The sequence below is a fragment of the Vanellus vanellus genome (assembly GCF_965231255.1).
Source record: "Vanellus vanellus genome assembly, chromosome: 1".
In the NCBI taxonomy this organism is placed as follows: Eukaryota; Metazoa; Chordata; class Aves; order Charadriiformes; family Charadriidae; genus Vanellus; species Vanellus vanellus.
The window spans coordinates 58,845,377-58,871,240 of NC_138905.1; the positions used below are offsets into that span (position 1 = coordinate 58,845,377).

The 25,864-nt window shown below is 46.4% G+C and overlaps 1 protein-coding gene across 1 annotated transcript in view; it reads left to right on the plus strand.

Moving 5' to 3' along the window:
* Positions 1-589: 589 nt before the first annotated feature.
* CACNG2 (calcium voltage-gated channel auxiliary subunit gamma 2) overlaps positions 590-25,864 on the plus strand; it is a gene marked incomplete at both ends in the record, with an annotated part of 51,674 nt that continues 26,399 nt past the window's right edge. Inside the window, one exon of the mRNA XM_082498225.1 lies at positions 590-800. Coding sequence (XP_082354351.1) covers positions 590-800 — 211 coding nt within the window. The remainder of the gene's footprint in view (positions 801-25,864) is intronic.

Here is a 25,864-nt window from a genome sequence, read left to right on the forward strand (position 1 = left end):
GGATTGGAGCGACTGCCGCTGCCGGGGAAAAAAAATAAAAACCCAAGGAAGATAACTGGGAAGGAAAAGGATTTTCATGGCGCAGGCTGCAGAGCTAAGCAAGAAGACTGAAGGTTGCATCTCTGCTCTTACAGTCTCTAACTGTCTAGGTCCAGATAATGAGAGATTGTGTTGAGGATGCTGCTGCTGCTCCCCTGTTCACTGTGGAAGCCATCTCCAAATTAGCCATTACATATGGAAACTGGAGACCAGAATTTTAGAAAAAGGGATTAAGGCGTCTCGTTTTGGGGGGGGTTCTCTCTTTATTTGTTTGGTTTTTCTTGGTTCTTTTCTCTCTTTTTTTTTCTTTTTCCTTTTTCCTTTTTTTATATTTCGACCAGAACGTTTCCGATTTAAAAGGCAAGCCTCTTCCCGTGTGGTCTTTCTAATTTACACTCTTTTCCGTGGGCTTTCTTACCTCCCTTTTTTGATATCTATCTCTCTATATATACCCATTATATTATTAGTCGGAATTATTATTCTTTTATTTTATTAAACACACACACCCCAAGAATCAGAAGGCGGTTGGGTATTTGTATAATGAAGAATTATGGGGCTCTTTGACAGAGGTGTTCAGATGCTTTTAACCACCGTTGGTGCTTTCGCTGCCTTCAGCCTGATGACCATAGCTGTGGGGACCGACTACTGGCTTTACTCCAGAGGGGTTTGCAAGACTAAAACTGTCAGTGAGAACGAAACCAGCAAAAAGAACGAGGAAGTCATGACCCATTCTGGATTATGGAGAACCTGCTGCCTGGAAGGTATTTGATTCTGGATCTCCACACACCCCTCCTTTCCTCTCCCACCACCCCATGTTTCTCCCCCCTCCAAATAAATCCCTCCACATTCCACCATTTTCTCACTTCATTCCTTTCACCGTGGATCGAGAGCTGTGGGCTCGGTTACTCAGGGCACAGAGGCAAGAAGACAGGCAAAACATTCTCTGCTCCATTCCCTTCTTCCTTCCTCTTCCCCTGCCTCCCCCTCCCCTTCCCCAAAAATTCACTTATCCCCTCCAACCAGAAAAATGTGTGTGTTGCAAAAACACCTAGAGACCCTTTCAAAAAGCAACTGTGCGGTCTGCCTGTCTTCAGCTTGTTTGTATTGCCTGGGAAAGCAATGTCAAAATGCTGAATTATTGCCGTGCTCCGGCTGTAACCACAGAGTGAAATAATTGCTCTCTTTGCAAATGGCTTATTTGCAAAGACAAGACTGGGAGTGAGGGGCGATGTGGGGAGGGGGGGTGACTGGAAAGCACTTTGGATGCAGTTAGTAGTTCACTTTAGGAGGGAAAAAGAGAGAAAGGGAAGCAACCCGGTTATGTCCAAAATGCCTCGTACAGTGAATCTAACAATTCCAGTCATCTTGAGCAGAGTTCAGAGCATTTCATAATGTCTGTAAGCAACCACATCTCACTGCACTGGGTGCAGAGGGGTCTAGTTGGTGGCTGATTGGTTTGGTTTGGGGCTGAGATTTTTCCCCTGTTTGTTTGTTGTTGGGGGGTGGGTTTTTGTTTGGGGCTTTTTTTTTTTGCCTTTTTTTTTTTTTAATAAGGTTTAATGGTAAAGGCTAAAAATAAACAAAACTCTGAATGGAAAAATCAGCCTAAGTCTGATGTGGTGAAACTGAACTCAGTGACATGTCTGATGGCAGAAGAGACACCGCCGCAGCCAACTTCTGGAATCAGACGTTCCTAAGGGAGGGGGAAAGAAAAGAGGGGCCAGTGATTCGCTTTTAAATATGTGTTGCTCAGTACTGCTATTGGTGTACGTGTGGGCTGGGGAGGTGGTCTTCAGCCTGTGCTGGAGGGATAGGGGCAACCGATGTAACTGCGTGGTTTATGTTACACACGTAGCGAGAAGGAGAGGGCGAGAGCACAAGAGCGCACATTACAACCCATTGTAAAAAGCCCTGTTTATGAATCAGCTCCCAGCTGGAGGGTGGGCTGCCGGGCGTCTATGGACATCCAGGGATAATGTCTGTGTTTGTTGGTGTCCACCAAAGCTGGGTGTGCCTGGAGCTCCCCGATGGGAGAGAACGGGGAGTGGGTACCGCAGAACTGATTTTCTAAGACCGGCACTGGGAGATGGAAGGCAGGGGGGAGGGGGGAATAAACTATGTATGTCCTGATGTCTCTCACCACAGCAAGCTAAAGCTGCTGTTTGGAAATGGTTGTGTCCGGGAAGAAGCGCGAATTTCCCCCCCGTTCTTGGTGCAAACGGTTGAGTGATGGCTGGACATGTTTTGAATAGCTAAGTGACTTCATTGAGCGATGGTCTATTTGACGCATACTGCATTTAGTGCCCTTTGTCAACCCAAACTGCTGCCTTTTAACATATCCTGCAGAGGAGCTCTATGCTGAATACTATATGCTGTCTCCACGCCAGAAAATCAATAGCACTAAATTAATGGGGGATGTTTTAAACACACTCGCTCACACACAAGCACGCATTTCCTCCAAATAGATAAATATATAGAGGTATATATTAATAAAAAATGAAAAACCTTTCACAGAGCTATTCATTACAACTAGGGAAGGAGACATCTCCTTAATTAAAAATTAATGAGTGAGGGAAGGGAAAAAAAAAAAAAAAAGGGAAGCCTAAATGCAAAGCCATGTGGGGAAGGGAGGCTGCGGGGAAGAACTCCCTTCCTGAGCCGTGTCCCCAAGCTGGAGGGTGGAGGGAGGCTGGGGTGGAGACAGGAGGTATGAGGACCCCGGCCAGGAGAGACAGTGAATTCAGATCATGTCTATCTGCCCACAGAGCTGTACCCAGAGGGACGCGGTCTGAGGGGGAGGAGGAAGGGGCGGGTGAGGTTTGTCAGATCGGAGGAGCTCGGGGCTCCTTCTCCTTTACATCTGACAGGACCCCACAGGCACCGTGGAGAAGTGGCTTGCATGGCAAAAGAAAGTGCCAGGATGCTTCCAATTAAAAGCTCCGAAGTGCCCCCAGCCCCACCAGTGCTGCGCTGGCAGCCCAGTCCCCCTGCCCTCCTTGCCGATGCTCTTCCAGCGGGCTCAAGCTGCAGCCCGGCAAGAAGGGTGCGAAAAGCAGCCTGAGCGCAAGCGACATGGCTCTTGGCAGGGTGGTCTCACTCGCCCCAGCCGTGCGAGGGTTGGGCTGGCCCGTTTCCCCCAGCCCTTGGACTCTGGGCAGAAGTGGCAAGCAGGGTAGGAGGGTGCAATGCACCACACAGGAGCTGAGTCCAGCTCCGAGTCCTTAGCCTGAGGGCACAGGTTGCACCAGAACTTGGATAAAGGCTCGATAGCGAGAGCATCTCAGCAGCAGGCAAAACCAGCCCTACGGCCACATGCTGAGCAGGGCCCGGGCACGGGTTTGTCTCATGGGGTGGCACAGCACAGGTCTGGCACTGCCTCTGCTGGGATGCCTCTGCTTGGCTTCCCGCAGCCGCACAGCCTGTACGGGCTGGTGGCTGGCACTCTCTTGCTCCCAGGACAGCACAGCCAAACATCCCCACCCAGCCCCTGGACGGCAGGTCTCTTACTGTCACGTCTGATTACCTTACGGGGGTTATCGTCTTTCTCAGCAGAAGGAATCAGAAAGGTGTCCCTGGTTGACTCGCTCTCCCTAGTGAAAGCTGCCTGCTGGTGAGCGGGAGGGAGAAGGGTGCAGTAAAGGCTCATTTCCCCCATGATGCAGAGGGTGGTCAGATTTGTGGAGGGAAGGGCTTGGTCACAGGGAGCTATAAAAAGGGCAAAACCCTTGGACTCTGCTCAGACCCTGCCTGCGGTGTGGCAAAGGCACCTGACAAAAGGTGTGGGACAGAGACGCTTCTGCTGCCTGGGTGAGTTTCAGGGCAGGTCTATAGGGTGAGGGGAAGTAGCAAAGAGGAAGGCAGGAGGCTTTGTAACAAGAAAATGATCAAAGGAGCCCAAACTGCTTCCTGCTACTGGTAGGAAACCTCTGATGAGGTTGCCTTCATTTCTGAGGATGTGGGGGAACGCTGGCATTAGTCAACACTGTAGGCTGTCAGAGATGGTGGACTCCTCATTTTCAAAATATTGTGCAAAATTATCTTTTCTCTTCTTGGACAAGATATCCAGTAGCAAAATTGGACCTGGGGATCAGTCTCGGGCTGTACACACAGATACGCTGCAGTCAGAATTGCAAGTTCCTCTTGGAGAATTGGGTTAATTTTCAGGTTCCCCTCTCTTCAGTCATTCTGTTCCCCACAGTGGACTTTCATTCAGCATTTTCAGATCTTTGTATTGCTCCAAAGAGGAGCGTCATTTGGGATGTTCCTCCTCTATCAGGATTTCTTTACCCCCTTCCTTGTGTCCTACAGTGAGCCCCTGATCCATGGTGGGACTAAAGCAGAAAAGTGGTTCACATTACTGCAGATCACACTTCCATTTTTTCTGTCCTAATCTTCCTTGAGATAATTCTTTCTCAGACTTTGGGGTTGCCCAAGAGTGTCCCCAGGACATTTAAAAATCTTTGCCCTTCAAGAAAAATGGCCTTTCTCAGCCCTTTAACTGTGTAGGATCAAAACACACGCATACACCAAGAAATCGAGATCTGCAAGCTCATGCCACACATGGACACTGCACCTCTTACAACTTTGAAATGGCTGCGGATCTTCCAGCCTAATTCCTTCTTGGCAGAGAATGCTTTAAAACCACTTTTTATTATGAGTGATGCCTTGTCTAATTCTTTCATTAGCTCCTGTAGATCTCCTACAGGATCTCAAAAAGTGAGCGAGGATGCCTTATCAGGGTCTTATGAAGCAAGCAAATGAAATGTATTTTATATCTGTAGGTTATTGGTTTTGTCATGTTGTCATTATTATTAGGAAAGGGATAGGTCTGGGAGGCTTTTATACTGAGAAGGAGGGAGAGAAGAGTCCAGGGCAGGCAGGCATGAGTGATGCGCATGGGGTTAGACATCCCTGTAGATCTGACTGGTGTGAAGGCAAGTAATTGAATGGATGTTGGTGCAGAAAATAATTCCTGCCTAGAGACCCTTCCCAAGGAAAATTAATGAGCTGATCTGTTCCCTTTCCAGCTTGTTATAGCTGAACAGCGCATGAGAGTTAAGTGCAGTTTCAGTGTTTGCAAAAATGAAGAGCTGACAGCAAAGTGAGGCAGGGCACAGGCAGTGGGCAAGCTTCTGCCAGACAGTTCTGGCGCTGCGTCGCTTCCTTGTGCTGCCTTCTCCCACTGCTGTTTGCTCCTGGGCCACTTCTTTCCTTTTGCGCTCCTCTTATGAGTGGGTTTTTTTCCCTTATCTTCCCTCTTACCTTTCCCGATTTCCTTTCTTTTACCCTCCATTTCTGCCAGCATCCCTAGTTTTGCGCTGCAGAATCACCTGCCATCCCACTTCCAAGGAGCCACAAATCTACTAGGGTCCTTTTCTCTGACTCTTGCCATCCTCATCCAGGATCTTTTCCGAACATGCAGTGAAAATAGCAGTAGATTAAGTCAGGGTCTCCATGTCTTCGTGGTTCAGATCAGGAGCAGCCTAGCACAGCCCGGAGATGCAGCAGGAGGCAATGGCCCGGCTGATTGCTGCTGGCATTGCATCTGCCGGGGAGAAGGAGGAGGCAGAGCTGGACAGGCCTTGGATGAAGAGGAAGACAAAGGATTTTAAAAAGTGGGGTGTCAGGTGGTGAGGGACAGTTACTTGGGATCCCAGGCTTGGGTGGGGTTGGTTCTCCTATCAGCTTCAATTCACACCTAACTGTAAGTGACCGAGAAGGTAGGGATTTGAGGGGTTGAGACTTGCATGCTCGACTCCTTTGTAAGATTTAACAAGGAAATACTGTTCCTCACCAGTGAGTTGCTAGAACTGACTTTTAATTTGCTTTTAAATTGTGAATCTTCCTACTGACAGAGAAAGAGGAATGGGTTAATATTGTCCTGAGATGCACCAGAAATTGCCTTGCTGAAGAGAGTGAGAGTGAAATGCAGTGGGAGGGACATGGAGATGCAGTGTGGCAGCAGTAATGTATAAAGAAATTACACAGAGATAGAACAAATGTCTCTTTGCCAGGGAGACCAGGAGCTATTCCTATCCAGTGTTTCCCTTTTAACCCGTCCCTTTCCCCATACAGTCCTTTGAGCCCCCGTCTCACTTCGCTGCGGTTTGGTACGACCTAAGCAAGAGTTTCGGGGGAGGAGGGCTGCTGAGGTCTGACAGCAGAATCTCCATATTTATTTAATTTAAAAGCAGTAGTGAAGGGGTTGCCGCGGGGAGTAGGGAACATTTCAGGCTCTCAGATGGCTCTGCCCCCTGCCCCTGTTTTAAGAGCAGATTCCCAATCAAGCATACCCAGTTTATCCCAGGGGGAGCCCTCGCTGCTCCATTCTGTGCCGCTTCTCCCTTCCATATTGCACTCGTTGTCAGGGGATGTGCTGCTGCCTTTCATGGCCACAAAACCTTCCCCCTTGCAGGGGGCTCTCGGGGAACGAAAGGGGCTGCTGCTGGGAGAATGGGTTAACAGCGGAGTTCCCTCTCCATCTCCTCCCCTCGCAGTCCCCATCCCAGAGCGACAGCTACCCAGTAGGGGAAAAACAGAGCACAGAACAGGTCAGGCATACGCAGAACGTATTGTAAATACAATACACCTAAAAGTTATTTTTCCCTTGCCTGTATGACCCCAGCTTTATCCTCGCCCTCCATCTTTGACTCATTCTATCCATCTCCATTTTAATTTGTTCTCGTTTCCCTCTCCTGTTTCTCCTCTTTATTTTTCTCTTTCATCTTCATGTCTCTTCTGTGCTTTCTCTCAAAAGCAGCTTCTCTTTCATTATTTCTCCCTGTTTCTCTTCAAGTTCTCTGAGACCCATCCCCCTTGCTCTTTCCTCTGTTACATTATCTTGTCCTCACTCTCCTCTGTCCCCTTTGCTCCTGCCGTCTCATCTCTCTGTCCTCTTTCCTGTTCTCTCTGCCCTCTTTCCTCTTCTCTCTGCCATCATTTCCCACTGGCTTTCTCCCGTCTCACATACAGCCATTCCTCCTAGCTGAAGGACCCCATCCTTTCGGCCTCTACGCTCTAAAGCAACTCTTTTCCAACCCCTCTCCAGCTTTCCCCCTTCTCCTTTTTCTGGCCAGTGTCCCCCCTCCTCGAAGCAGTGTATGACACCAGTTGCTGTCACTGTCTTCTCTGGCCCCCTGGGCAGCCCAGCTACCTCTGAGGGGGGTGACACCCAAGCCCCTCCTTCCGCTCCCCTCATACTCGTTGCCTGTGGTCAAGCCAACATCCCTCCACTTTGCTGCCTCCAACCTCTCGTGGCCGGAGGGCTCACTGGCAGCTCAGCTGATGAGCTGGCTCATCTGCATGCAGCCAGCAACTGGGCTGGAAGGAGCTCACAGCAGCCCTAAATACCCTCCCTGGCAACCCTCAGACATGGATCAGGCCAGGATCCAAATGGAAAATAAGGGTCTCTGTAGCCATAACCCTGGGGCAGTTGTTGTGCACTACAGTGAAGGATCTCCAGTTGTCAGGAAGAAGTGTCTCAGCAAGCACTCGTCCTTTTCAAGCTGTTTACAGGGGGATGATTTTCTCTGAGATTCTCAGGAACGACGAAGGGGGGTGAGATGAATGGGGCTGAGGTCTCCAGGCCCAGTGGATATCGATGATCGGCTGAAAGAATGTCAGTGAGTCAGGTCAGAGGGTACCGCTGGCTGGTGGGAAAAGGGGGCTGCATACCGTGCAGGGCTCTAGATGAGCCACAGCAGCTCACTGGGTGCCAGAAACAGGGATATTGCTGTCAGAGACCCAGTGCATCACCTGGCTGTAGTCGGAAAACCCACCACCACCAAGTCCCCAGGCATAAGGAGTAGAGCAGGGGGCATAGCAGAGAGTGCAGGAGCAAGGGCCATCCAAGGCAGGGGGGCTGCAAAGTCAGAAAAGGGTTCATAAAAGGGAGACAGGGAAAAGGAGGAGTAGGAAAGACCGTGTGTACGAAGGCAGCCTGCAAGACTAGAGTGTTTGCCTGGAAAAATGAGGTGAATGAGAGGGGAAGCGATTGGATTGTATTGAATAATGAATGGGCTAGAGAAGATGGATCAGTAGCTCTTGATTTCCCCATTTTGTAACACACAGACAAGAGGACCTGACGTGAGTCACCGGAGACCCAGTTAAAGCTTTCTCATTTGATGCGTATCAGGGCTGTGGAGCTCATTGCCACCCGAGCTCCCGTGGCCAAGATTTTAACAACATTTAGCAAGCAAGTGGGCATTTACGACAGAGTTCACAAAAATTAAGCGTCCTCCTAATGGATATGAACAGCATTTTGGGTGTTTCGTAATTCAGCAATTAAGCCAGTCGCCATAAAAACTAGGATAACATTTCACAAGGGCAGTTTATTCCCTATCTGACTGCCATGTGCTTCTTGCCTCTTCCCTGAAACATTTGTCACGGATTAAACGGAGCTCAGATTTACTTAGTCTGGCATTTCTTTTGTTTCTGGATGCTATGCTGTGCAGTTGCAATATAAGATGCAAACTAGGCCTGCCTTTCTGCTGGTGTCAATGACTGCCCTAATTTGACAAATTAACAGCGAGTTTAAGTATTTCTATCATATTTTTCTAGGAAGGATCTGGGATAGAGAGCAATTAAGAGCATACGGAATTAAGTGGAGTCCTTTTTCTTCACACCCCAGGGTATAAAGCAAGTAGTTAGCAATGAAGGTGCTATATATGTGCGAAGAATTATTATTGTTGAAGTCCCTGCTTCCCAGAAAGCAGTAGGCTTTGGGTCTCTTTGATGCTATCATGACTAAATTAGAAACGAGGTTGTCTCTTTTCTCTTGTATCTGTGGAAATGATTACTGAACTGGCATCTGATGACGTACAATACTGTAGTGTTTCTATGCACAAGAGATGAAGGCCCAATTCTCCCCTCGTTTGCACTGATGCAACCTCACTGACTTGAATGGAGCCACGCTGCTTACCCTGTCCATGTAGGCAAGGGGAGAATGAGGCTGAGGAAGGGCTGTGCGTGCTTTAAACAGCCATGCCCCCAAGGTCACTGCGTGTCCCGGCTTTGCCAGCACCGGACCCGACAAACCAGGGGTTAAATTTACTGCCAGTATGAGTGGGTGCGACAGCCCCAAAGTTCATGAGATTCTGCACTTATTTATGCCAGCTGTTCACCCAGTCCAGCAGTTCCTTTTTTAACTATTTCCATTTTCGTTGTCTTTCACTCTCATTAGAAAAATTCAACCCGGCTGCCCTCCCTGCGGGGCAAAAAACCTGTTACAGTCTCCTCACCTTGGATCGGTGAGCATGTAAAATGGCAGAGGTGACCATGAACCCCCTGGCATTCACCTTGCTCTTTTTCTTCTTTCTGCATGTCTGTCTTTCATTGAATCTCTTTTATTTACTGACAGCTTTCTCTCTCCCAACCCCATTTATTTGTGTTACAGAAAAGCTCTCCCATAAAATTCCAAACTATACAATCAGAGTTTTCATAACAAGTCCTGCAGGATAGGTGAAATCCACTTCTGTTTCTGTGGCACAGGCTGCCGAGGTTTTTATACTAGCTTCCTATCAAATCTGTAACTCCCCAGAGAAGCATATGGACTTTATCCTCCATCTCCTATTCCCCCAGAGCATATACTCCTACCTGCTAGATGTGAAAAACAGAAAATGAGGATGGTATACAAAAACTTGAGAATGCAGTGCCGTCCTATCCATGGGTAGGAATTTTTCCAATGTGTGTTTTTGCTAGAAGCAAACAACTATAAATTTCTGATTTAGCTTGTTGTATAAAGTATACATTCTGTCAAATAAAGAATAACACCATCCACCTCCGTCCCCTGGATTTTCTATCCCTTTCTGATTTTTCTCTTCCTATTTCTCAGTTTTCATTCTCCTCCTGAACATGATTTTTTTTTAGTGTCTGTTTTATTTTTCTCCTCCCACTGCTTCATAACTACATTTCATTCTTAAATTTGCTGTCGCTCAGAGAACTGCTCTCTTTCTTCAGGTCTTGTTTATACCACCAATGTAGCTGCAGTGCGATGGATCACACTTGAACACTGCATATTTCCCAAGTTTATGGTCATGTTCATTCAGTATCATAGACCGAGCACTGTGAATCAAACCACTTTTGACCCAACCCTATTTGCTGACTCCTGCAACCTTACTGTGACCTGTCCGTTGTAACCAGTAAATTTCTGAGAACCTGTTCCTGGAGCTTTATTTCCTCCTGAACACATTGCCTAATACTTTTCTTTCTTAGTTTCAATTTTGTTTTTCATTCTTCGTTTCAATTTTTCTTCATTCTCTCCATCAATCCCCTTCAGAATTCACTGTTTCTTCTTTTCTTCCCTTTTTCTCCACATCATCTCTCATGTCTGCCATTTTCTCCCCCAGCCCTCACCTCTGCTGACCTTTCTTCTCTTCCCTTCACGTTTCTAGCCCGTAGTCCTCCTAGGTAGGAACTACTCCCCTTGATCCCATCCCGTTCAGCCTCTATGGAGAGGTAGTGGAAAAGGATTGACGACTAAGTGTGTTCATATGTGTGTGTATGTGCACATGTGCATATGCGCATCTCCTTTCAGACAGGGTTGGTATGAAAGCTTGGTGGCTGAGATGAAGTAGCCTGGCTCTGACTTTTGCCTTTCAGACAGCCATGAGGAATCATTTCCAAATGCAGATGCCCCCCAGAATTGCCTTCAGAATACAGGGTCTCAAGGGATCAATCATCAAGAATTTCTGCTGCTTCCTTTTAGATTCAAGCACTGCCCTTTTCCTTAGGCTGAGGGTCACGGGTTTTTGAAGGGCAGTGGCAGAATCATGAAAGAAGACATTTTTCTCTTGCTCATTTTTGAGCGAGAGAGTGAATGAACTGTGATAAATATTTTTCTGTATATAGCTAGGGCTGTCTCAAAGAAGTGGCAGAGGAAACAGATGGCAGAGGCCCTTTATAGGCAGCTGCTGTTGTCTCTTAAGGTGTCACCATCACAAGAAAAGTGGTTGTAATTGGGGAGCTTCAAGATCAGTAGCGCCTGAAAGGACTCAAGAAGAAAAGAATGTCATCCTGCGTGAAGGGGGGGAGGGGGAGGGAGACAAATGAAATATTCAGAGACTAAGGAACGATGGTTGAGAGGTGAAATAAAGTACAGGGACAAGGTCGAAGCAACTATGAAGCTTTGCTAAATGACATGACCACAGGATGGATGGTTTCCTGGCATTTGGGAGTTCATATTTGGCCACAGAGAGTGGGAACGTTGTAGGCAGGGTGAAGAACTGCTTTCAAGTATTTGGGGGACAGCAAGAGGGGCTGGCATCCAGAGGAAACAACTGAGTGAAAGACAGAGATCCCCAACACACTGTGGAAATGCAGCTGAGGGAGAGGAAAAGTCCAGGAACAGCTATCTCCAGGCTCCTATCTCCTCCAACTTCCTTCAAGGGACCCCTGCACTGTGTGCTTTTGGGATGAGGGGGTGCTACAGTTTGGTGTAGAAGCCTGTGTCCCAGATAGTCCCCAAATAATTTTCCTGCCTGGAGCCCTATCATCTCAGTGTATGCAGCACAAAGAGAAATTGTAAGTTGACCTGTAAAACAACAGAATTGGAGACATGTAGCTGCTCCCTCAAGAAATAACCAGGCCTGCGTTCCACCATATCTTCCAGGCTGGAAGGGGTTGCACAGCGGGCTAGACCCCTAAGTCTTCCAATCATTGAATTGTTTAAATCTCTCTTGTTCCCCTTGTGTCTCCAAAAGTAGGAGCCATGTGTTGTTTTCAAGGAAGAGAAAATTCACAGAAAAGTTCAACAGGAGGTTTGGGGGGAAAACGGGGAGGATGACAGGGTATATCATGTTGTGCAAGGGTTTGGGGTAACACAGCAGCTGTGAACAGGCTTGGTGTTGGACATTAATTGGAACTGAAGGTTGCATGGCATCCTCTAGCTGAGACGCCTCCATTGCAACTTTGCTCAGTAGTCTCGAAGGAAACAACTGCCAAGAGCAGAGCAGTGCAGCTCTTTTGCTGTTGGGAAAGGGAGCAACAGAGAAACTAATATGTCTAGCCTGCTGAGTGAACTGCAATGCAAACAGCAGCACAGCACACAGGAAAAGCATGGGATCGACAATTTTCCTAAATTTCAGGTGACCACCTAATCATTGCACCACTCTTCCCCAATCATCGCTCCACTATTCCCCTCTTCAGTCATCACTTTGTCCGTGTGTTCGCAGGAAAGTATAACTCAGAAAGGCCAAGCATGGCTTTCCAGGAATTAATTCCAGGGGCTGTCTAAGATCACAGGAGAAAGGTGTTTTTCTGTGTGCTGCATCATTACAGCTTGGCCCACATTTACAGGAACAACGAGGGGGAAAGCATTCAGAGGAAATCAAGACTGCGAGAAAGAGCACTGTGAGGATGTAAAGGCACCAGGGCCAGGGAGGATTTATACTCTTCTGCAGAAACTGAAGGGATGGGTTGTTTCTGGGAGTAGACTGACTCAGCTGTGGAGAAAAGTGTCTCTGCGTGCTGGAAACAGAGGAACGGTTACAAGTTTGTGGCAGCTGGAAGCACAGCTGGCCAGAAGGAAATACTAAGCAAGAGGGGACCCAGGACTTGGCCGCGGCATGGCATGGGGAGGTGGTAATAGGAATACAGTGTGAGTGCTGGAAGGAGATAATTGAGAAATATGGTCTGAAAGAGGAGGGTGAGTCAGGAGAAACCCTGGGATTCGGAGGTAGGAGAGACTTGAATTGCTGAGAGAAGCAGGAATATCAGCTGGAGCCGATGGATGGAGAAACAGGCCTCATCCATCTTCTCTGTCTTGTGGAATGGGACAGTTTCCTCCTGTCCAATGCCAGTATCTGCCACCCCTAAAGCCCTTTTCTCCCTCTCCCCTCTGCTGCAGCCCATGGGAGAAAGAAGGGTTCAGACACATATAGACCGGGCAGGATCAATCACACAGACCAACCAACCATGGACCTGCAGCAGTTTGGAAAGTGTGACCAGTGGTTGCAGCTCCATGCAGTGAAGTCTGACAAAGGAAATTTGCGGAGAGAAAGAATCAAAGGAACTGGAGTTTTGTCCCAGCTTGGTGATGCCAAGAGATTTATCTATGTAAGCAACTTAAGGCAGACATGGCCACCTCCTACACTGAGGCTCTCTGCTGGTTTCACATCTGTGAGCACACAAATTTGTCCTTCTGGAGGTTTTCATGACAGAGAACCCATGATTTGGCCAGATTATCTTTGGTAAAGCAGGGGAAACAAAACTTAATCTTCCTCTCTGGCTGCTGCTCTTCAGCAGAGGGTTTCTGAGTATTTCACCTTTTATTGCCATTGCGCCATTGCGCCATTGCGGCTGCACCAGTGCTTCACGTAGGGTGGGAACACCTTTATGCTAGACACTGTGCATACACAAAAGCTGTTGTCCCTACATCAAAGAAGTGACACTCTAAGATGACAAATGACATATGAAAGGCAGCAAAGCAGAAGACAGCAGACGTGTAGAACTTGTTTCTGCATTGTTGCTTCTGACATCAGTAAGAGGGTATTACACCTAGAACTGACTTCATCTCCTTCCCCAGACAGAGCAGAATGCAGAGTAGGCCACATCTGCCCAGCACCAGGCAGTGCCAGAAGGAGATACCTGAATAACTCGAAGCAAGCTAGCTTAGGTATTTCAAGCCCTAATGGCTACTCAAGCATGGTGCCCTGCACAGGCAAATTAGCAGTGTGTCTGAGAGCTGTCAGGATGCAGCACTTACTCAGGTGTGCTGCTTCCAAGACCCGTGCGAGGTCACATTACATTGTGCCATGGAGACTTATAGTAAGAGCCTCTCTCAGCTCTCAAGCCAAATCTAAGTCCCGTACCCCCATACGGGCATGCCTATGTGGTTGGAGGAGGTTTTTCCCCATACTTGGTAAGCACAGGTGGTCTGAAAGGAATAAATGACCACATCTCATTCTGTTCCTATGGGTGGGGTACTGTATTATTTGGGGTTCTGAAAGGGAGGTTGGCACCAGACGTTTCTCCTAGCGCTTGAGAAATCTGGAGTCAGAAGATGCCATCACAGCTGGATTTCTCCTTTGCAGTTTTAGCAGGCAGGGCTGAAGGACACAGAGACTAATCTCCATGTGACCTGCAGATCCTGTCCTTTCACATGAGGGCTGAAGCTTGCTGAAGAGGCAATGCTGGAATGCTTTTGCCCATGTGGTATCTGCCCTGGGGATATACGTCCACTTCCGTCTCTAGGGTTGTCACTTACCAGTGAAAATTCATTGGATTCATGACAAAACTGCAGGATTTACCAGCAAAGAAGTAGTTTGTTCTGAAAATAAATAAAATCTGATCTGGAGGTGGTAATTTACTCAGACACCCAAGAGATCACTTATTTTGAGTATCGTGTTTAATTCTCACTGAGACTGCTAGTTTTCTGTCATTCTTGATCTTAGTTTTCTTGGAAAAAAAGGTGTAATATGTTACATGGCTTCTTCCCCATAATAAAAACAAAGGAAAGAACTCAAGGAGAGGAAAGCTCCATGGCCATCACTTCACTGAGCTGTACCACAGCAGGGACAGAGGTTGAACCCATGTCCAAACAACTTCTTAAGACCTATCTGAAGCCCTGCTCTTCATTGGGAGCCACGTGAAGAATTAGATCTCTGCAACAGATACACAGTCAGTAGCTTTTCCCAAATAATGAACTAATCAGAAATACTAAAAATAGGCTGCATTGGAACATCAGTTCAGCCATTTGGAATGTAGAGCAAATGGCACTGAATGTGTTTAATGAAGTGAAAGAGCTTTGTTTTTCATCACTGAGCTATTGATAAATTGTTGATAGGTGATCAAATGTGGACTTTTCTTTCAAATGTTGTGACTTTGTGAACCTGCCAAGACCCTCTTGAGCCACCCTTGTTCCTTTCACTGCTAATGTAGTAGGACTTCCTGCCCTTTTCAGGACCTAAAATAAGAATAATTGTAATGTCGTCTTTTTTTCCGGATAACAAACATTTAGCCTCTAGGCCAGTGATCAATTTTCAAGAATAAATGTTCATAGTTGTACAAAATCAGACCCTGGGAACTGGGTCGGTTATGTGAGAGAAGATGACAAGATGGGAGGCAGATCAGTTCACATCTCTACATGCTGTCATGAGAATAACACCAGGGCATTAGATTAGGAGGATGGTGAGAGCGAATGAGGGAGAATCTGGTATTTAGTTGCACAGCAGCAAAATCAGTGGGGAATGAGGGTAGAGCCTACAGCTGAGGGGAGATTTCATTTTCATGCAGGGAAGGAAGTGAGCTGGGACCTTGTGGTTGTTAGACCAAGGGACAGGCAAAAGGAGTAAGGGAAACTGAGGCTTTAATAGGAAAAAAAAGGTCTATTATGAGGGTTGAGACAATACTGTTGAACCAGATTAATTCATGACAGACCCTATTGGCTGTCCTTCACACGTGGACTAGATCTTCCACCGTGTCTGGATTATACTCCGTCCAGAATGACAGAGGAGGAGAAAAGTCTTAAATTGCCATCACATTCACATGTCCCTGAACTTATGTCATCCAGGATTTTCCCTACATACAGAATGTCTTCAGATGGAATTTAAGCACACTTCTTACCGGTTTTGTGCTATTAAATGGGGTGAAACTACCGGAATGAATTTGAGGGCTGAGCCCTATATCTATGCTCTGGCTGACTTATGCTAATACATTAGTGATCTCAGTGAGCAGTTTGCTATGCACCTTGAAGCTATCTTTGCTTTTCTTTCCAGTGGAGAAGAACTACAGTATCTTTTTCATGGTCTGCAGAAAATCTCACACCATATTTGAGATATAGTTTACACACTTTACAACAATGTTTTAACACTGGTTTGCTTAGTACACACAGTCCTTAACAGTCCCCTGTTGATGTTGATGGGTGGGGGACACCATCCAACCTGTGCTAAACCACTATAGTAATTAATTAGATGACTGAACATTTGTCTTCTGATTATAAACTCGCAAATTACTCAACTTTATCCTGTTAGGAGCCAGGTTTTCGTTTAAACCTCAACTGCAAACCAGCTGTCCGTCAATTACAATCCATGCTCATACCTTAGGGTGATGAGAGCAGCAGAAAAGCCTAAATGGGTTGCTAGAAAGTGCTACAAGTAAAATAGAGATTTATTTCATTAGCGTTGGGGGGATTGGCCACTCTTTAATTGGATGAATCACCCAATGGGTGTGTTCCTGAAGCCAATCAGAACGTGCCAGTTCAGTAGAGCCACAGTGAGCAACGCTGTGCTGCGTCATTCGGCATTCTCCGGTGAGTGATTAAATCCATGTCATTTGTAATAAATCAAATGTTGTCACAGGGTCAATCTTGTGGGTCATGCTAGGTTATCGTGGTGATTTTGCACTGGTTGTATCAGGTACTGCTGTGTCATACAGGTTTTTGCTGGGTCACGGGGTTATGCTGGGTTCCTCAGATACCATCTCTTGAACTCACCAGGAGCCCTGCTGGAGTACACCAGGGCAACGATGAGAAGGGTTTGCTGTGTAGCCTTCTAGCGTACCTGGTTATGGCCTCTTCTCATAGCTGAAGTACCTCTTCCCTGGCAAATGTGTGTTTGTCTCATTTATTAGTTTAAACAGACATTGTGACTTTTGTGATTTGTCCCCTCCAAAACAACACCTGCCCAAGGCCGAAAACAGTGACTTCTTTTTTTCGGAACAGAAGACATCATGCTATTTCAGTTAATTATATTGCTGCCTGACTCCATAGAGTCAGAAAGAGATCCTGCCCTCTGCTAACATTGCTGCACATTGCTGGTTTAAGTTTCCTGTCACAGGGAAACCCCCAAATAGCCAAGAAATTTATAAACCTCTCCTCGACTGGGGGATGTGGCCAAAGGACGAATAGTACAAGTAACAAGGCACCGTGTTCCAGGAGCCGGCTACTTTAGTGGTACCTTGTTTTGAGTTATGATTTGGTCAGGTATATGTTAGTACAGCCCTGAGGTGACTCTAACTTGCATCAGAGACTAAGCCAATCTCTTCTGGTCTGATGGTCAGAAAAATACAAACGCAGCACAAAGCCACCTTTAACCCCTACACCATCCATCCTGTTTCAGATACCACTGAGAAAGCTGGAAATCTACAGCTTCCCTACAGAAGTCACTTTCAATGGCAACAGTTTAAAATGTTGACATTTTTATGCATAGAAAGACTATTCGAGGATTTTTTTAAAGATCATTATGGCCTCCTGTGAGGTCTATGAGGTTGGTTGAGTAGTAGCTGATGCTTGCTTTCACAGAGAAGGAACATAAGAATTGACTCAATAACATTTTTAAACGTCTCAAAATAAATTTATTTTCCATGACACACATGGCACCTCCAGAATAGAGAGTGGCAGATTGTGGTATGGAAGTTTTACTGGTACCAATCAGGATGACATTCCCAACCCACTAGTGCCATTCCCGGTCAGGTAAACAAAGACTAACAGATGATTTACTGAAGGAAATGTCCCATTTCTCATCTGCAAAAACAACCCTGCTGGTGAGGTTTCAACTTGTGCTTTCTATGCATGCCATTGCTGTCCTCTGCTCACAGCAATAGAAGTCATTCTGCTAATGCACGGGTTTTCACTCCTTGATGCATTTCATCACCCAGTGTCCCTGGAGCACAAGAAAATGCTCCCATGCCCATTATGTATGTGGAAAATTTTGGACACGTGAAGGTTAAGAGGTTAGCCAAGTATACACAAAGACTGCAGCAGAGCTGAACTCACTTTTCGCCAAGTCTTACGTGCATATCCAGATCACTCCACCATCTTTTCAGAGTGCTCTTAACCTGGCCCCGCTGCCTGTCACACCACAGAAGAGTATTGCTGGTTTCCTAACTGTGAAGGACATAGATGATCTCTAAAGCACCACGGAAATGTCACGGATTGCAATCAGTAACATACTAGAGCAGATTCAAGCTCTACAGTACTTCCTGCAAGCTCCCAGATTCTTTGAACATGGGAGGTCTCTGCAGGAGCCACATCAGATCTTGCTGGTCTTCTATTGGAGTCAGCGAGTGAGCCAGGAAAGAAGTTATTCCCTCTGCAATTGAAATCAAACTCATATTTTCCTCAGCAGAGCTATTTTAAGTCATTCATTATTATCTTTTTTCTCTCCAAAGCAAAGCCCGTTTGATACTCAGAGGTTGTTAGAACCAAAGGGGAAAGAGAGAACACTGGGGTATTGTTCTTGCTGCAATCGCAGACTTACTTGGTACCTAAGAAAGATTTTATTGAAAAACAAGCCAACTCTACAATGCTTTGAGTGAGAAGAAGAAAACAGCAAAGGAAACAAGAGAAAGAAAATCCACGCTGTTGAAGTCTTGGGCAGTGTCGGGGAAGTAAGGCCTGAAGTTGACATATTGGGTCAAATTCACAGCTACTACAAGTGAGCATAAACCACTGATTCTTATGTTCAGTGATGGTGTGTGTGAGGCTAAGACGCAGATTATCTCATTTAACCTTTGTGATGTAAGAAGAATCCAATACTGAGTTCCTGTGTACATCTGCGACAGATGGTGTTTAATAGCAACAACAGTCACTGTGGGTGTGCCTTTCCATGTCTCGCTGGATTCCAGCTTTCTCCTCAGGTTTTCCATGTCAGTTGTAACTCACCTGGAGACATTTTCAGGTGTGTTTTTCTGCTGCAAAAGCAAGACGTGGAAATGCATCCACATTAACTTGCCACTGCAGCGCAGCCTCGTGTGTGCTACGTGATGCAGGCAAAGACAGTTTGGCACCTCACATTGCTTGCTTTCTTCCACACACCAGCACAGGGAATCATCTCACCATCATCCATTCATATCTTTCTCCACCTGCTTGTCTGTGGCTTTTTTTCTTTCTCATTCATGTTCAGCAGGTGCCTTCAATTCCCAAACATGTTCCCAGATCTTTTCCAATGTCAGCTGTGGAGCTAAAAAGGGTTTTTCTGAATTTGATTGATCAGGTTGTCACAAACCTGGCTGGGAGCCATTTGTTGGACACTCATCAGATTGCTGCCGCAGAATCCAGCTGCTGAGTTTCCAGCATGCTTTTAGCCTCTGGAGCGTAAAGAGAGACAAAAGCACTATACCGCACTGGGCATCTCCAGGGATGTTTGAGGGGCACAGAGCCTCTATCGACCATCCCTCCCTGAGAACTTGACCTCCTACTGCAGTTGCCTCTCCCCTCAGGCTCTCCCAACTTCCCCAGGTAGATTAAGTGCAGCCTTTCACAGAATCCTATCATGAGGCATGAGCCTTCTGGCTTACACTTTAATTCATCAGGCACTGCTAGATGTAACACATGTGTGATAAAGATGGACTTTGCACATAATGGCTGAGCCCAGAATCTCTCAGAAAATAGAGATAATGAAAAAACAAGAAACAACGTCCCAACCCACTGCTCCCTCTCCCTTTGACTCAGTGGGGGATCTGCTGCCTTCAGATTGCCAGCTCATAATTTGTATTTTCTGAACGTGGTTATTTCCTTCACTAAATTAGGCTTTTTTATTTCAAAAACCATTCCCTCCCCTCTCTGCCACCCATCCTCTCCTGTCTCTTGATGAAGTTTTCTGTTTTGTTCCTCGCCTGAGTCTTTCTTTAATCCTTTCCGTCCTTACCTGGCTTTGTTCAGCTTTCTGTAATGTGCATAGGGCTCAGCAATGCCACCACCTCTGTGTTCAGTTTCAGTCACCACCCACCAGGGTTCAAGGACCAATCACTGTCAATGATGTACGAAGGACACTTCTGCCTGATAGTGAGCAGGCATCCCCACTGAAGCTACTCACACAGTTACAGCAATGTAATAACACCGTGACATCAAGGAGAGAACACAACTCATGCAGAGGTCCCGCATCAACATGAGGCTCAGGACCAGTTGTTCAAGAGCTGGCACCCAGGGAAGAGGCATTTAAACCTATTCCAGTAGTGTTGCAGGCTCAATAAGTACAATGACTTTGAAAGAGGGAGAGCTATTTATCTCAACAAGCAATTGGGGCTTTCAGCTGCTCATCTGGCAAGTGTTCAGAGCTGCTGGTTCCAGAGGACACCTGCCCACCTGGATCTCCTCCACCTATTCAAGTTCCCTGTGCAGGACCTCAGAGCAAAAAGACAAGATGAGGACACAAGTTATCTTCTCGTTGTTACATGAGTCAGGGACCCAGTGCACAGCATAACCTGCATGTTTTTATACAGGGGAATAGGCGGAAGCATCACGTTATCTGTGGCTGCAGCTCAGCAGATGCTCTGTTTGCACACTACAATTTATGAGCCGTGCCGCGGTATGATTTAGAGGATAGAGGAGAGAGTGCTTTGGTTTCGTCGGGGACATGGAGGTAAGGGAAGGCTTCCCGTGAACAGGCTGTGAATACAGCTGAGGGTATGAGACAGAGTCTTCCTACACTGACATGCCCACACACAGACCAATGCACAGATCACCCCTGGAGTAAGGATGACTCGATGGGCTCTTATTATAAATGATCCTTGGCTAACAACATAGAAAAAGTAATTTATGGCTCTTCCCGCATTTCTGAATAATCTTTAGTAGGTTGAATTGTCCATAAATCTATTGCTGTTCTTTGGATACAGGTGTGAATCCAAGGACTCTCTGACTCTTAAAATGATGAAGTCTGGCAAGCAGAAATCAACTTTAAATCAAGGATTCACTTTTCTCTCATTTAAATACTGCAGGAAGTGGTGACACACTTACAGGAAGTAAGGTCTGATTCTGGTAAACTGGACTGAAATAACTTGCCATTTTCAGAGCAGGATGAAACACATGGCAATTATAATGCAAGAAGCTTTATGAGGATGTAACTGTTTAAAAGCTGATTAGGAAAAAGAGGGACTTGGCATCCAATCTGGAAGGGTAGTAGAGGGAGGGATGGCTGCATGGCAGGACTCCTGTTGGTGTATGAATGTCTGCGCCATGGTGGCATTGTTATCCCCTTCTTGTCCTGACAATATACAGTCAATGGCACTTCAGGAGGTGGGTGGGGGACATCTGGTTAATGAGGAACAGATGGACATCATCGGACTTGCATTATACCTGCTCTTCCCTTCGCTGCTCCCTCCCTCGCTCTCTGATTTCTCTATTCTCCCCTGCAGCTGAGCTCTTCCTTCTCCTTCCTTTTAAATGGGAGGGAATGTTTGCATGCTCCTGAGAAAGAGCAACGAATGGCTCTGGTCAGAGCCAAGTACTGTAGCAGCAAATGCAGTTAGGAAATGTCTCAGCTGTAGCATGCACCTTTCTCTGGGATCCCTACATGCTGTGCTGGTCCCCACTTACTGTGTCCCCTTCCCTCTCCAGTTCCCGGACCCGTCATGACAGCGGGCAACAGAGGCCACTTTCTCATGTGCTATTTCTTTGGTATGACCTGTTTAATGATTTGAGAGGGACTTTCCTGAAACACATTCTTTGGGACTTGGCAGTTTACCCCACTGTGAAAAGGTATTTGTTTATCTATCCTGGCTCTCCTCTCTTTAGCTCATGGAGGTGATTTTTAGAAGAGGTGCAGTGATTAGAGCTGGCAACCGGAATTTCCCTTCCATCCTTCTGGTTCCCTTACAGCACATAGGTAGGATTTGTGTTTGTGCTGGTGTGTTCAGCTAACGGGTGCCAGTAAAGTGGGTTTGTTGGTTTCCCATAAACATCTGAAAAACTGAATACAAACCAGATCCTGAGAGAAATACAAATTCCCAAAGGCTTGTGCATCTCACAGCTCAGAGGAGACAGCGCAGTGTTCCTAGATGTGCTTCTACAAAGGAAATCTTCCTAAATCCCTGTGTTCCAACCAACGCTGACAAAATAGCAAAATAATTCCTATCAAGTTCCAATTGGCTTTCATTAATACTGGTGGCTTTCATTGAGATTTTCTCCCTGAGAGATATGACAGAAAAATCAGTCCCTAAACCCCTTCTCACTTCTTTTTATAACAATTTTACTTCACTACAGTTATGCCTACTCACAGTTACAGAGTTGAACTGATCCCTCAGTTTAAGTTACATGATGTGCTTATGTAACATCAGGACAAGGTTTTCCACCTTCCACCTTCCTCTAACTCACCAAGTATTTCAGTGTGGGTGAGCAAAGTCCCCTGAATCAGTCCCTTTCAAGGGCAGCAATCAGAGGTATAGTCAGCAGTCCAGCCGTGCTACCTTCTTCCATGTCTCTAATCTGAGAGCTGTTACAGTGTCCAAAAATGGGATTAATTTCTGTGTTGGTCCGGTTTCGATAAAAGGCCTCTGTGTCCCTTCTATGGTTTCTACTCCAGCTGCCTTTGAGACACATTGGATTTTATATATAGGGCACAAAGATAGCATGAAAGAGGAAGGAGAACTTCAAAGGATGATCTAGGTTGGGTGAGGTGGAAACTAAGTTGATTCACTTGAATTGATAATTTCAATGAGGTAAATGGACTGAGTCCCCACGGTATTCTCGCCATAGCACACAAATGCTGAGTTAGCATCCAGACCCATCCTCTGCCAGGATCTTCACTTTATGGGCAACTCGGAAGTATTATTCAATATACATCCCAGCCAAAGCATCATGACTATATCTGATTGTCCTTGGCTTTCCTTCCAAGATCTTTTCCATACTCCCTCTCTTTCTGCCTTTTCCCAAATGAGCCCTCACTCCTCTCTTATATCCATGGGGAGTTAACAAGCAGATTTTAACACAGTGAGTTAGCAATACCTCAGCAGCCTTACAGAATCCAATAGCTACTGGCAGAATGGGGCAACAAAAGGAAAAGCCTGGTCATCCCTCTCCTTTTGCCATTCATCAGAAGCTGAAGCATGCTCGTCTTAGCTTTGTTCTCTGTGACCCCTGGGACTCTATTCCAGCCTGGGACATTTCCTTCATTACAGCAGAAGGCTGAAGATCGTGACCTTCACCAGAGTAACCTCTGAAGTTCAGAGTGGGAAGGCTGTCTTTACACTACCCCTCTCCCACAAGCTATTGAGCATGGCAACGCAGCCTGGAACTGGTGTATGCTTCACTGAGTCTGCAGGGAGATCCCAGTCTAAGGATCCCATCCAGAAGTCCTCAGGGAGAGAACGTGCTCAGCCATCCCTGGCAGCTCATCTCCAGGCTTCACCATGCACATACAAACAAGTCTGTCAGGCCAGTCAGCGCTACCACTTTCCATCTGCTTGGAAGCCTGCATGCTTCTTGTTTCATCTTAGATTCTTTCCTCAAGATATCTCATATCTCTCCTTGGACACATTCCACAGGGACAATTCTTTATGAAGCCCTCTACCCTCATAAAAGAAGTGTCTTCTCAAGGTCACTGATCATTCAGTCCTCCTGCTGCAATGGAATTGGGGTGGTCTGGGAGTTTGAGGTTACCAGCATAACCTCTCTGCTTGACAGCCCCGTTCCCTTCAACCCCAGGGTGCAAGTCTTGGCAATAACACCATCTTCAGTGTTCCACCTCTAAATAGCCTTCCATCTGCTGAAGAGTGAAAATTGGTGTCGGTGCACCTGAACCTGCTCCCTCGCAGAAAGATTTTCCATGCACTGCCCCAGATTTGTCAAGTCCATTATGAAGAATCCTGTTGTGCAAAACTTCGATTCAAGACACACTGCTTTGTAAGATAAATGCAGGTTGAAAGCGTACAGCTGCATTCCTAGAGAAAAGGGCTACAATTCCCCAGAGACCCTTGAAGGTCCAAGGTAACTGCAGTCACGACCTCATTGTCTGCACCAGTCTCATCAGTGCAGTAATGGAATGAACTTGTACAAGCCCCACTGGAGAAGGGACAAAACTAATAATCCCGATCCCCTCTTCTAGGCCAAGTACATGCCCAGAAATGACCTGGCATGCCTCTGAGGAAACCTTATCCTTATGCCCAGGGCTGGAGAGGGAAGGAACTGGGGTTTACTGGTGGTTTTAAGAGTCAGGGGATTTTTGATTCTTGCTGCAATTTCTTGTGAACTACAAGCTGACTTTTTACTTTCCACCAGAATGCAGCAACATCCAGTGAAGTGCATTGCTTTTTGACTCTTGAGACTGCTTCATTGGGATTTCAGGATTCCAATTTTCCTGCTCTGTGCACAACAATTCTCAAATGTGGTGGGACCCACGGTCACCCCAAGCCAAATAAAACACCCCTGGGCTGAGTTAGAGTTTAGTTTCAGTCCTTTTTCTCTGATTCAGTTTCATAATGGAAATAATAATGCATCATAAACCTTAGAGGAAGTCTGGGTTTCCATCCAAAACTGTTCTCAGAGGCTTACTAGTTATGAAGAACATGGTGACCAGCCAATGGGGTGGATCCGCTGGAGCACTCATCCTTTTCCTATGTTTAGACTAGCATGGAATTTTCTTTTACTCTAGTATATGATGCACTGACAGAAGTCTGTCAATATGTTGCCAGTCTGGGAAAGTCTGTTTTTGCCTATACATGTTTTTTCGGTCTGATTCCTTTTCTCCTTGTAAGTTCCAGTTATAACACAAGTTTCAGCAGCTGGATCCTGTGGTAGAAAGAAATTTTACAGTTGCTCCATAGGTATTTATAGTCTGGTCATTATCACACAGTGTATGTATTTTAGCACCAGCTTGCCAGGCTTTGCAATGACATAGCACTGACTTTCACCTCCAGTCGTGCTTGTTTGTATACACCCTCCAATCACAGGGCAGGGGGTGTTGGTAAAGAAAAGATCGGTCAGACAGTTGTATTAGTTAAGTCTGAATCACAGGATAACTGAAGTATTCAGGTGGGAAGGGACGTCACAAAGTCTCTAGTCCAAACTACTGCTCAAAGCAAGGTCGGGGATGAGGCCAGGCCAGTTTGCTCAGGGCTTCATCCAGCCAGGGCTAGGTCTGATATCATATCCCAGCAGAACTTCAAATGAGTGTGGTATATCGCTGAAGAACAGCCACGCCCCGACTTCCAGAAGCATGCGGCTTTTTAAAAATTAATACTTTGGTCTTAGTGGTTTGTACATCACACCTTTGAAACTTATTCCAGCTCCTCACTCTAGCAGTCCTCGTTATGTGCTGATCAAGTACTGAAAGTAGCCCATCTTAGATCTCAAATCAATATCAGATGTAAGCCCTGCTTGGGCCATACACTTGTAAGAAAGCCAAAGGAAGCATTTTGTATGACTTTTCCTAGGTGGTGCACACAAGCAGAGAGAAAGCAATGCTTCCTGTACCTTACCACAGTAACTACAGAGCAGCCAGAGAGTAAGAGATGTAGGAAAACGTGATCTGCAGTATCAAGCTCCTTGGGAGCTCACTGTGTGCACGTCGGAGGCTGTGAACCCATGGGAACATCTCTGATACCTCACTGCACCAGTAGGTGAAATCCCACACGCCCTATTTCTAGCCTTGCAGTCAGATGCACACGGGGCTCCCCCCTGTCCAGGACTCCTCTTTGTGAGCCACCTCTTACAGGTTTCTGTGCACGTAACAAGAATTTGTGTGTTTCTGTTGGCAAAGGGTTAGGTTGGGGAACTCACCATATCATAACCCATGCGGGCCATCCTCAGAGTCGTGGGAGCAGGGAAAGGTATATGAATCCAGCGAAGTTGTCTCTGGTCAGCATGGATGCTACTGGATTTGGATTCCTACACCAAGGTATAATGCCCTGTCAGGAGGGACAAGGAGAAAAATATCCTTCTGGAATCCCATTTATTTGGCTCCTTATTCAGGAGATTGTACTACTCTCATCATACAGTGCAAAGTGGACAGGAAAGTTTTAACAGCGTCACCAACCAATTTATCTGTTTCAGATAAAAACTACTTTTTTTCCTAAACGTGACAAGGGATAATAGGCCTCATGTGCTGAGGAACTGCTGCTGCAGGTCTCAGAGCTGCAAAACTGTGTCAGCCAGGGCTGCTCAATAGTTCAATGG